Source organism: Populus euphratica, unplaced genomic scaffold, assembly GCF_000495115.2.
Source record: "Populus euphratica unplaced genomic scaffold, PopEup_1.0 scaffold110.1, whole genome shotgun sequence".
Taxonomy (NCBI): domain Eukaryota; kingdom Viridiplantae; phylum Streptophyta; class Magnoliopsida; order Malpighiales; family Salicaceae; genus Populus; species Populus euphratica.
This window is the reverse complement of record NW_011499904.1, coordinates 1092255-1104904: the sequence shown is the minus strand read 5'-3', so window position 1 is coordinate 1104904 and position 12650 is coordinate 1092255. Positions and strand designations below refer to the sequence as shown.

General features: G+C 29.5%; 2 protein-coding genes and 1 long non-coding RNA gene across 8 annotated transcripts in view; 2 read left to right on the top strand and 1 right to left on the bottom strand.

Moving 5' to 3' along the window:
- Nucleotides 1-225: 225 nt before the first annotated feature.
- Nucleotides 226-2797, top strand: LOC105133273 (putative phosphatidylinositol N-acetylglucosaminyltransferase subunit C). Its single transcript, XM_011037197.1, has 2 exons — nucleotides 226-324; nucleotides 1130-2797. The coding sequence occupies exon 2, from the start codon at nucleotides 1322-1324 to the stop codon at nucleotides 2225-2227; it is 906 nt and encodes a 301-aa protein (XP_011035499.1). The 5' UTR covers nucleotides 226-324; nucleotides 1130-1321; the 3' UTR covers nucleotides 2228-2797.
- A 287-nt stretch (nucleotides 2798-3084) lies between these two features.
- Nucleotides 3085-5284, bottom strand: LOC105133272 (uncharacterized). 6 transcript variants are annotated; one of them, XM_011037195.1, is made up of 4 exons: nucleotides 5085-5284; nucleotides 4635-4828; nucleotides 4126-4231; nucleotides 3085-3527 (listed from the first exon to the last, which is right to left on the bottom strand). In XM_011037195.1, exons 3-4 carry the CDS (start codon nucleotides 4220-4222, stop codon nucleotides 3307-3309), a joined length of 318 nt encoding a protein of 105 aa, XP_011035497.1. In that variant the 5' UTR covers nucleotides 4223-4231; nucleotides 4635-4828; nucleotides 5085-5284; the 3' UTR covers nucleotides 3085-3306. The 6 variants fall into 6 exon arrangements, with proteins under 6 accessions (XP_011035497.1, XP_011035494.1, XP_011035493.1 ...); XM_011037192.1 differs by having other exon boundaries at nucleotides 4126-4256; nucleotides 4635-4873; nucleotides 5085-5280; XM_011037191.1 differs by having other exon boundaries at nucleotides 4126-4256; nucleotides 5085-5280.
- Nucleotides 5285-11658: 6374 nt separating this feature from the next.
- The window catches only part of LOC105133270 (uncharacterized), an 8970-nt gene continuing 7978 nt past the window's right edge, over nucleotides 11659-12650 (top strand). Inside the window, exon 1 of the long non-coding RNA XR_843752.1 lies at nucleotides 11659-11690. This is a non-coding gene — a long non-coding RNA (uncharacterized LOC105133270). The remainder of the gene's footprint in view (nucleotides 11691-12650) is intronic.

The following is a 12650-nucleotide window of genomic DNA, read 5'->3' as shown; positions in this document are numbered from 1 at the left end:
TGTTTTAGTAAAAATTAAAGATTTGAATTGGATAAAAGCGGAAGAAAGGGTGGTCCGATTCAACAAAAAATATGAATTACAGGGGTCAAATTAATAAATCACATCGATGAGGGGTTAAATTAACAAAATCAAAGTAGTACAGAGATCAACGAGGTTAACCTATTTGCTACTTGTCTAAAAAAACGTTTCACAACCACGAAGTTATTTTTATAGTGTTGCAAAGAAACGCGTTTTCTTCAGGCAACAAATCATATCTGTTTTTCACTCCGAGAAGAAAATCAAGCGACGGAGAAGCGGACCCAAATCGAGATTTCTTTCTCACAGGTAAAATAAAATATCTCTCGAATCGACATTCACAAAATGGTTCTCAATTATCATTGCTCATTTCATTGTGAAGACTTCGTCTTGTTTTATTTCACTCTCCCAAGCAGTTCTTGATGCGGAAATCTGGTTTCACCAGGCATGAACTATTTTTTCTATGCAAATCATTGCAAAATAACAATCAACGTACCTGATTTTATCTCGTTTCTAGATGCTTTCGCATTGTTCACGTTCTCTAAACTATTCTCTGTTAACAGTATTTTCTAACCATTTTCTAACAATATTTGTAAATTTTCTTTTATTGGAAATTGTAATGCAGTTTTGCTCTGAAGGGAAATAGTGATCATGGTTTTTTTCTTCAGCAACTGAATTTTAAGAATTGATGTTTTTGAAACAAAAAATGATGATCTAGATGGACTTGAAAAAAGAGAGGGAGATATTCCGAAAACAAGAAAAATAAAAAAACGAGTTTAAGCTGTCGAAAGCATGAATTTAGTTAGTGATAAGCTATCTTCTTCTTGCATCTGGTCTGTATTTCACAAGAAATGTGAAACAAAGTAAGATAGCATATAAGTTTGTATTTACATATGGATTGAATTTCTCATAATTTGTATGTTAAGCTGATCGAAGCACTGTTAACGTGATAAACTCATCTGTGGTCTCGTGGTCAGGAGTAGCAATGGGAATTGTTATTTTCACTAGCGTCACAGTTCTTATGTATCCGTTTGCAAGTGCAGCCTTGTATATGTAGCTTGTCCTTGTTAGTTTATCTTTCTTTTCATTGATGTATAATGATTGTGATCTGTAGGTGTTTGAAATCACTGGCTGAACCTAAAAGCATCCAGGCAGTCTGCAATGGGGTATTTTGCTTTTAGAAATCATCATGTGACAGATTGGAAGACTGTTGCTGTCCTTCTTCATTCTAGATGAATAAGGGTTTTGTTTTTGCTGTTGTTTTGAAAGCAAGGGGTTGGATAAGCAATAGAGTTGTTGGTTCGCAATGGATAGCATCACCAGCGAGAGTCTGCTTCATCCCAAGTGGAGGAAAGTTGCTTATGGAGGAATGCAGCCTGAGTTTGATGACAATCACACTGATGAGTCTTTTCTTGAAGATATGGTCATGAATGCTAATGTTGTTAAGCGGGACATTCTGAAGGTGATGCAAGACTCAGTTTCTATCTCTCAGTATCTGTGCATTGTTACTCTTGTCAGCTTGGTTTGGGCTCACACCCTTCAATCAACCCTTGATGAAAATTCCCTCTTGCTCCTTGATGCAAGCCTTTTTGGATCAGGTTTTTTAGTTCTTCTTTTAACCAAAGAAATGCGTTCCTTGAATCTTCTCTTCCATTATATCCTCAATATATCCTTTTTCACAACTGGGTTATATATGCTGGCTCCTATTTATCACACTCTCACAAGATCCATAAGCTCAGACTCCATTTGGGCAGTAACTGTTTCGCTTGTTGTGCTTCATCTTTTCCTGCATGACTATTCAGGATCGACCATTAAAGCTCCTGTGGCCCTAAAAAATCCAAGCTTAACCAGTTGTGTATCTTTAAATGCTTCTGTTGTCGCTTCAGTTTTTATTGCGTCTCGTCTTCCATCAAGGCTGCATGTATTTGCCATCATGCTATTTTCGTTGCAAGTCTTCCTTTTTGCTCCATTTGTCACTTACTGTATCAAGAAATTCTCCTTCCACTTGCACCTTCTGTTTTCCTTTGGGTTGATGGTTGTGACCCTGGCTTTGGTTTATACACTGCACCACCTACTTTTCATGCTACTGTTTGGTTTCTTGTTGTTTATAACCATTATCTGTCCTTATTGGCTCATAAGAATTCAGGAATACAAGTTTGAGATCAATGGCCCTTGGGATGAGGCTAAGCTTTGTTTCAATGTAACAGATTGAGATCTTTTGGTTTCTGGACGGGATTGGTTGGAAGTCAATGAGATTAAATTGTTTATGACCATTATGTAAACGCTCTTCAGTTGCTGCAATTGAAAATAAAAGTAACAGTAAGGAGTATCTTTCTGAAAAAATGGATCTGGCTCACTGTTTACTTTGCAGGAGGATTTGTTCATAGTATGTAGTGGCAGTGTTGTGGAATTGCCGAGTGAGTAAATGTTTGAGCTTGTTTGAATTGATGAAGCTTTATCATGGTCATAGAAGCTCTCTTTGCGCTTGTTCAAATTGTTTCCAGCAGTCCATTTTCTGATCGAGTCTCGTTAAGGGTGCCCGGAAGTGTTCTGCTTCTCAAATCACACACAACCACCTTTGTCTGTTCTGCCAACATCTTTGATGGACTAAATCCTGACCCAACAAGGGAGCAGGCCCTTTAGCAAACGTAAACCTTCAGTTTTTTGGTGTTTTTAGTTGTGATAAGAAAAAAATACAGATATCATATCGTGCAACGTATGGAATGTATTTAGGTGAGCGAAATTATTCCAGTTCTCTCTTCTTGAAAGTTAGCTTGCGCTAGAACTTAGAGGCACGATGCCTGAGAACTATTATCCCTGCTATAGTTAGGATTGTGCCATAACCAGACATTATTCAAAACAACATAGTAAATGCCAATAGAGCTATTCATCCTCGCATGGTTAATTATTAATTATATCTTCACTAGCATCTTTTACACAAAAAATGCTTAACAGTTAATAATTGCTAATATCTTATATCCAATTAATATGCCATGCAAAAATGAGATCAGTATGAAAAGGCAAAAGGTTAAGTACATTCAGCTCCCTGCGGGCGGATAAAAACTAGGATTTGAAAAAAACTACAATTTATAACTTTTTTTAAATTTGTTTTTCTCAAAATCACAACCGCAAAAATAACTACAGTATCAAACACTAAGAATTAACGTCATGATATCAGAAAATTCTGACAATGGCTTCAAAACTCACGCATCTATAACAAACGATGAAAAGTTGCATGCGCAGCTTCAACTTCAATTCCACGCCCTCCCCCCTCCAAGTGCCTTATCCGACCTACTCTTCTTTCTTTAGCGACTGGGAGGAATCCCCAACTTTACCTGCAGACTGGCTTACACTAGCTTTGGCCTCAGCAAGAAATGCTGGATCTGGCTCGTGTTTATCTGAGGGTTCTTTTATTGCCATATAAATGTAGAATGCGATGACTATATTGACGGAAATGACAGCAACAAATCCGCTCAACAGTGTCAAGGAATGGGGAGACAATTTGGTTATACCTGTTCCAAGATTTCAATCAAATTTTAATTTTAGGACAAAACAATAGCCACTTATGAGGAGAGAAGTGCATGTTCCTAATATCACTAAACTTGCAGGTTCTATTTTCTCCAAACCTACCAGCAGAACAGAAACAACAGAATTTGACAAAATTCATGCTACTGGCTGAAACAGCCAAAGCACTTGAACAAAACTTTCACATAAGCATAAAAAAGTTCCCGATAATGCTTTTTTCTCAACCTGGTAACAGGTTAAGAAGAAGAAGCATTCGATGCATTTGCTGTAACATGTTTAGGTGGAACAGATTGACTGGTAAAAAATTAGCAGAATTAAAACATTGGAGCTCATGAATACTAGTAACAAGCCAAAGAACAAGTTAACATCAGAATCCAAAATTTCTTTCCCACAACTTACAAGTGAAAACTAGAGATTGTTAAGAGGTATGAGAACTGGATCAAACACCTACAAGTTTCAAAAATTCTAAAAGACAGATACAGAAGCATTTGTTTGACAAATAACACAATTGGCATAGGCATGATTCAGGCTAAATACACAAATTACCTTGAAGAAGAAAATCACGTATAAAGAAACCAATCTTACCGGGTATCAAGTCATGGTTAAAAGCATATAGGATTGCGACAGGAGCCATCCACATAAGCATTGAGGTGACGAAAAACTTCATTATCACTCCTGCCATCTCTACTTCCTTCAACGGGAGAGAGAATCAAAGACTGTTGAGCGACAAGTAAAAAGAGAGTTCAATTCCTCTTAGAAAATACCTCATCAAAAATCCATACCTCATCAAAAATATATAAGAATCAGACCAAGCAAAAGGCAAGAGTATTGGAGAACAAGACAGGCTCGGATTCAGACATTTACCCGAAAACAAAAACTGAAAAATAATGGCTTCTATGTATCTTTCCATCTTGTCTTATTTTCCAAAAACTGATAATGTTTACTTTTAAAAACACACAAAGCCATGAATATCAAATTAATTAATACTTTTCTTTGTTAAATAAATGAGCTGATCCTAGTTAACTAATCAAATTAACATTTTGATACATACTCAAAAGTAATAAACCAAGTTAACAAAGAAATTTGAAAGGCACCTGACTTTAGTCTCTTAGTAACAAACAAATCAAGGGCTTTTTGGCTCTGGAAAAAAAAATACAGGAGCCCCAATGTTAATGCCTGCTAATTCCCGACTCCTCGGTCACAACTCACAGCACGAACAAGGGGTCTGTTGATAAAGTAGAGAATTCGATGATAAAATCCTCACCCCCACCAATCTGGAGATACACAACTGACAAGTAGACATTGAAAGGTACAAACAGATAAAGCCATATAACTGCAAAAGGGAACCAAATCATGCAGCTTGACTAGCCCATTCAATAACAGAAAAGAAACTAATGCAAAACTAAAACAATGGAACTAAATGGATAAGAAAAAAGAAATATCTGTAAAATCAAAGAGAAGATATACATGAATTTAATACTGAACCCTATAAAATTCTGAACTGGGAAACAAAGACTATGAAATGCGAAATCTGAGAGCTTTACCTTTGATAATCGGTGTGCCTACTTCTGCTGCTTTGATTTATGCCCGAGACAAAAGACCTATAACACCCAGATTTTATTCGGCCCAAAAAACAAGGCATATGTCCAGTTTCACTGAGGGCATAAAGCCCAGAGGAAAATCGACCTTTACATTAAGGCTCACTGCCCTTCAAAGTTCTAACTCCATCCCTCACAGAGCCCCAGCCATTTGCGCCTGCAATTTATACACATATGAATTAAAATAAAACTACCCATACACCTTTTATAAATAAAAGTCGAGAGAAAAAAAGCAAAACTTGATAATGATATATTGACAATCCCATTGCATTAAGGGTGGTAGAAAAATACTTTTTGATTAAAAAAAAACCAAAATAATTGAGCTCAATGATCTTAATTTTTTTAGGTAACAAATTATTTTTTCAACAACTTAAGTTTATGAAACTACCAGCTTTAAAATACAAAAAATGAAAGGCAAAAAGAATAAAAAGAAAATGACCGAGTAACATTATGATATTATAGAAAAAAATTTAAAGTCATCTAAGAGTGAGGTTTTTATTTTTAATTCTACCTTTTATAATTTTTCTTTCAATCTCTTGTTTTTTTTGAGGTTTTTATTTTTAATTCTACCTTTTATTATTTTTCTTTCAATCTTGTTTGTTTTTTTTTTATTTTATGCTTCAATAATTTTATAATTTATTTTGATTTGATTTATATAAAATTATCGTAATCTCAAGTAAACATTTTTATTATTATATTTTTAAGTAAAAAATAATTACAAGAAAATGATTAAACCCAATGAAATTCATGATCAGGAACATTGGTTAAACCCGGAAGCTCTGATCTATCCAATGTATCATCATTTTAATATTAAAAAAATATCATCAATATTTTTTTAAAATCAAAATCATGTTTTTTACTAGTTGTTTGAGTTACTTTTAGATTTGTCAAATTATTTGAGTTACATCCAGACAACTTTCATATAAGTTAACTTTCAACTCAGGTTATGTAAAGAATTAGGTTTAAAGGTTTCAAGGTTAACCTGTTGGTTTAAACTTCTTCTTTTTTGTTTTTTTATTGATTTTTTTTGAATTATTTTATTTTAATTTTATCTTTTAACATTTGATTAGTTTTGAATTAATCTTTATAAATTATTTCAGTTTGTTTTTTATGAAGTTATTATAATCAGGAAAAAAAAATCTTTATATCCATTTTTGTTATAATATCATTAAGGAAAAAATAATTTTACAAAATAATTTTATTAAATTTAATAAAGTTTTTTATTCGAGTTGCAAGTTTAATAGATGAAGCCGTAAAACTCGAGTTGATCATATATGTCATTATCTCAATATTAAAAAAAAATATCATCTTTAATTTTTTTAAAGTTAAGGATGCCTTTTTATCTGTTATCCGGGTTGTTTTTGAATTCGTCAAATTAATTAAATTATATTGAGATAATTTCTACACAAGTTAATTTTAAATCTAAACTAAATAATTTAAAAATTAAAAAATTTTAAAATTGAGTCGTTACATCTTAGTAACAATATTAAATAATTTTTTTTTAACCTCAATATAAATCTTTTTCTAAGTTGTAGCATGAAGTGGCCTAGCAAACTAGTATCATAGAAATTTTTTAAAGTGTTTTAAGAATATCTCTCTTTAGTGGAATAAAAAAATGAACCAAGGCGGAATAGAAAATGCTTGCCAGTATAAACAATTAAAAATTAATGAAATGTACAAAATGTCTTCGAAAGTCAAGTTTTTTCCGGAAAAAACACCCTTAGTATAGAAATCCATCTAGATTTTAGTTTTCTTTATGATTAACATGGTTGACATCTGACCCCCGAGCAAAAGGGTTCCATATAGCCATATTATTAATTAATTAACACGTAATAAAAGGCATTGAAATTTTTTGATTTTTTTTAATTTGATTTCAATTTTTTATTTTTATTCTCCAATATGGTATTTAATGGGTATTGAATTTCTTAATTTATCTTGGTTTATTTTATATAGAATTATCATAATTTCATATGTTTGTTTGATAATTAATTCAAGTTAATTTGAATTTTTTTATTTTTTAATTGATTTTTTTTCTAAACTTCATCATTAAACATTAGGTTAATTAGGAATGGAGCTTAATATTTTTGTTTTATTTTTTCTATGAGGTTATAATAGTCTTATAACTTGGGTTGTAAGTTTTATAGATTAACTAGGTTTACTCGGTTTTTTTTAATTTTTTAATTAAATATTTTTTTTTTCAATTTCATCTTTCAAAATTAGATTGGTTGAAAATTTAATTTCATAATTTTTTTATTTTATTTCTATGGAGTTATTCAAGTCGTATGATCCAAGTTTGACAGGTTAACTCCAATTGACTGAGGATATTTTTTGTTTTTAATTTTTTAATTTAATTTTTTAATAATTTAATAATAGATAATAAAACCGAGATAACTTCTTATAAAAAAGATTAAAATGAATTATGAAGCTTAATTCCTAATTAAACCAATGCTGAAGAAGAAAATTAAAAAATATATATAAAAAGCCACATGACTCAACTGACCAAACTCATAACTATGATTATGAGATTATAATAACCTTATAAGATATAAAATAAAACAAATTATAAAAACAAATTTCTAATCAACTCAATATTACATGATAAAATTTTAAACAAATCAATTATAAAAATGACAAACCCCCTTTGACTCAATTGATTTAGCTCGCAATATAGGTTATAAAATCATGATAACCCTATATAAAACTAATAAAAAAAATTAAATCCAAATTCTACATAAAAAAATAAAGGATTAAATTAAAAAATATATATAAAAAAATACTATGAGTAAACTAGAGTTAATCTATTGAACCAGGGTCAAGAAATTAATATAATTTTATAGAAAAAATAAAAATAAAAATAATTAATTTTCAATTAACCTAGTATTAAAGGATGAAATTGAAAAAAAATATTCAATTAAAAAAGGATAAAAAAACCCAATGATAATATGGCTAGCTTGAAATACTCATGATATGAATTATAAAATCTTGATAATCCCATAGAAAAAATTAAAAAAATAATAATTATGAAGCCCAATCCATAATAAACTCAATATTGAAGGATAAAATTATAATTAAAAATAATTAAAAGAAGATAAAAGTAAATTGAGTCAACTTGGTTACCCCGTAAAACTTTCAACAGGGTTATATCTGAAAAACTTCATAGAAAGTAAATCAAATAAATTATGGATCCCAATATCCAATAAAACTAATATTGAAGGATGAAATTAAACAAAAAAAAATTATTTATTTTTAAATTTCATAGACTAAAATGAAAAAAAAAGCTTAATTTTTCACTGTTCCTTGCTAAAGTAAAAAACCAAGCCTTTTTAGTATATGTTAACTAGTATAATGCATTTATTCATTATATAAGTATATCCAGATGATCGTGAGACGTCAAATTGAAAAAGATAATTTTGATAACAACACCGTAGTTGTTAAACAAAACTAATAAATAAATTAAATTAAAAGAAACTAAAACATTTCTTGGTTTTACTATAGACCAATATGTAAAATATTATGGATTGTAATAGTTTTCTACAATGTTTGTTTTCATCACTTGACTATTTTTTTTTAATTTAATCCTTTCACGTTGAGCTGATATAAGATTAGACTTACTAGTTTGTTCTGTTGGCTTGTTGTTGGGTTCCTATGATATTGAGAAACAATAATACAAAACTTATTAATTTGATTTAGAAAAATAAAATAAAATTTAATTTATTTAAAATAATTGAAGCTTTAAATAAATGTACAAATTTCTTTGTTTTTTTTTTTTGCCAAATCAAGACTAAATGTTCAACCTTTTTTTTGTCACATAATTTTTTTTTATTTCATCCTTTCACATATTGTTGATGGAGGATTGGAGTTGATTATTTATATTTTTATATTTGTTTTGGCTTTTTTTTGGTGTCAACAAAAAACTATAGGGCTTAATTAATACTTGGTGTGGAAAAATAAAATGCAATTTTATTGATTTGAAACAATTGAATCTTTAGGGATCAAATTTAAAATTAAAACAAATTTGTCCTTTTTTTTTGCCAAACCATTAAGTTAAGTAGAGAAATGATTGGCGCGTGTACAATACACACCATGGTGTGAATGACGTTGTGACACTATAATGGCGCATGCAACTTCCTTTAGGCTCCAATAACGGCCTTCATTGGTGATGTTGAGAATGTCTCAATGAGGACTTTCTTATAAGGTGGCACATGATGATAGCAAGGCTCTAACATGGCTTCGATGAGCCATTCTTATTTACTTTCTTCTCCTTTCTATTTTCTCTCTCATCTCATTTGTTTCCATCCCTTTCTCTTTTCAAAATAGAAAAGTGACTTGTCAGTTATTTTAAGTGTGAAATTTAGTTCTCATTCTTTTAATTTTTATTTTGAACAACAATTATGTTCAATTTCAAAAAATTGATACTTAGTAAACCAGAAGATGTTGTTTGAAATTATGAGCGCGTAACACAATGCAAGGTATAAGAGATATTAGAGGAAAAAGGATGAAAATGAAACATAAGAGAAAGATGCGATCAAATATTGACACAATAGTTACTCATAATATTTTCTATTTTATTTTTTCTACCTTTTAAATTTTATTAGGTGCTTAACCTTTTTTTTTCAATATGATCTTTTCATATTGAGTTGATTTAGAATTGAGTTTAATGATTTATTTTTGTTAGCTTAATGTTGAGTTTCTACGATGTTAAGAAAACATATGAAGCTCTATTAATTATTGATTTTGCAAAATAAAATTTAATTTAATTTATTTAAAATAATTAAAGCTTTAGGGATTGAATTTAAAACTCAAACAAATGTTCATCTTTTTTTTTTTACCAAATTAAAGACTAAATGTTCACCTTATTTTTTTTTATCACTCACTCTCTCTTTTTTCAATTTGATCCTTTCACGTATTGTATATGCAAGATTGGACTTGATGATTTGTGTATTTTGCTTGATCTAGGTTCTCTCAGTGTTGAGAAAAAATTATAGGTTTGGCGAATGCTTAGCTTAAGAAAATAAAATACAATTTTATCGATTTGAAACAATTGAATCTGTAAGAAACCAAACTTGAAATAGAGACAAATGTCCACCCTTTTTTTTTTTTTTACCAAACTAAGGAGTGAAGTGGAGATGTGGCTAAATTATGTACCATACACGCACAAAGTCTCCGATGTGTCTTTGACTACCTATTCTTTTTATGCTCTATTCTCTTCATGTATCTTTGACTACTCATTCTTTCTATGCTCTCTTCTCTTTATTTTTCTCTCTCATCTCATTTTTTTTCCTTCCTAACCTTCTTAAAAATAGCAAAGTGGCTTCTTATTTTTTTGTGCTAAATTTGATGTCCATTCTTTTGATTACTATTTCTAATAATAATTATAATTTGGTTTCATAATATCAACACTCGATAAGCTAGGTAATGTTATTTAAAGTCATAAATTCACAAGACAAATCTAGGTGAAAGAGATATTATGAAAAAGAAGATGAAAAATAAAACATAGGCTCGGGAAAAATCCTTGCCATGAGATTCTTAATCATTGCATATTTGTTTGATATAATATATAACTCAGTGCGACCACTAATCACGTATCGATGAAACAAATCTAAAACCAACTTAAATTACTTTTGTCTTTTCTTTGATAATAGCTCAAGTATATTAATACCATTAATCTTTAGAAACCTAAACATTGAATTCACACTTCCATCACTATATATTGGTATATCGACATAACGAGCTTGACTGACCCTGGTTTATAATATCCTCTAAGTAATTTTAACTTCTATTTCAAACATATTCCAGTCAGTTTGATCATATAACATTCTAGATAACTCCTTAAGATACATGTTTAATATAACAAATAGAAATTTACAGATTCCTCCATTATAAATGATATCATTACCGGTACTGATAACGATAACATCATGAAAGCATGTTGTTCCTAAATTATCAAACATACTATCAAACAACACAATAAAATACAAATATAATTTATTAAGTGCATAATTTATCAATATAACCATAACATATATAATTGGTTAAAACCTAAATTCATCAAATTTTACTACCATAACAAAATTATCAATCTAATTCTTATATTTCATAGCTAATTATCTTATTTTTTATCAATCCAATTCTTGTATTTCATAGTCAATTATTTTATTTTATACCTAATTCGATGTAATCAATAATTTAACCTAAATCAAAACTAACTTTAACAAAATAATTTTATTAATTCACAATCAACAACAACCTAACATCATTGATTATTTTACAAAATAAGTTAATTATCAACTCAAATTATATCTCATTAACTAAATTATAAAAATCTTTTTTTAAAAAAATCTATAATTTAAAACCCTAATATTTTATGAAATCAAACTAACACACATTAGTACAAATTACATCAAATTGATAGAGAAAAAGTATTCAATATACCTATAAGTGTAGAGTGTGGTTGGTGATGGTGATCGATGGGGGTCTTTTAGCTGAAAATAGGTTGACCTGCGATGCAGAGAGAGAGAGATGGGTGATTTTGTGGTATTTTGTGTATGTTTTGTACTAAAAAGAAATAGGTTGACCTGCGATGCAGAGAGAGAAAGATGGGTGATTTTCTGTATGTTTTGTACTAAAAAAAGAGAGAGGAAGGTCACTGATTGTGGAGAAAAGAGAGAGCCAGGTAGTGTTAAGAAGAAAAAAAAAAGGGAAACAAATGGATAAAAATTGAAGAAAAGGGCTTTAGGTATTAATTTAAATAAAGTTATATATGTGATCTACGAGTCACATGTTAGGGATAATAAATGTGAAATAACAGTTACATTTCTAACCTGCAACTTGCGTATCAGAGATGGAAATTGCAACTTTTAAAACTATGTTATATCCTTAATTATTTTCTTCATTACGTTACCTTACCCATTTTTTTACTATGCTAAAAATACAAAAAAAAAATCATGAATTATGAACTATTTTTCTTAGAAACTTATCTTAATTGCAATAACTACTAAATTCAAGTTGCATTTATTTTCATGGCAAATTTATTCGAAAAGAAACAAAAAAGACATTGATACTATCACACACAAAAGATTCAAATGCTTATTAAGATCTAAGCTAGTAAAATAATGTATCTATTTTTGTCTCTTTAACTAAATTTTTAAATTAACATAATCACTCACCAACAGGTTTAATGTAATTACATTTGATTTTTTTAATATCATAAAAAAACACTAAACTCTTTTAAATAATTGTCAGTGATTAAGTGCTGAAGAGTATAGATGTTAAAATAGCCTTATTTGCCTCTAGTTTCTAACTTAGCAAGGGTAATTATAAACTAATAATAATCAAATTATGGGTTAAAATTTTTATGAAAAACCTTAATTTAGTTTTAATCCAAAGTAGTAAATTATGTTCCAGTGGGCATTCTATTTTTTCAATTGGGACAATATGTCTCTGTTTCGAAGCATTTCAAGATTCAATTTCAAAGATATATATATATATATATATATATATATATATATATAT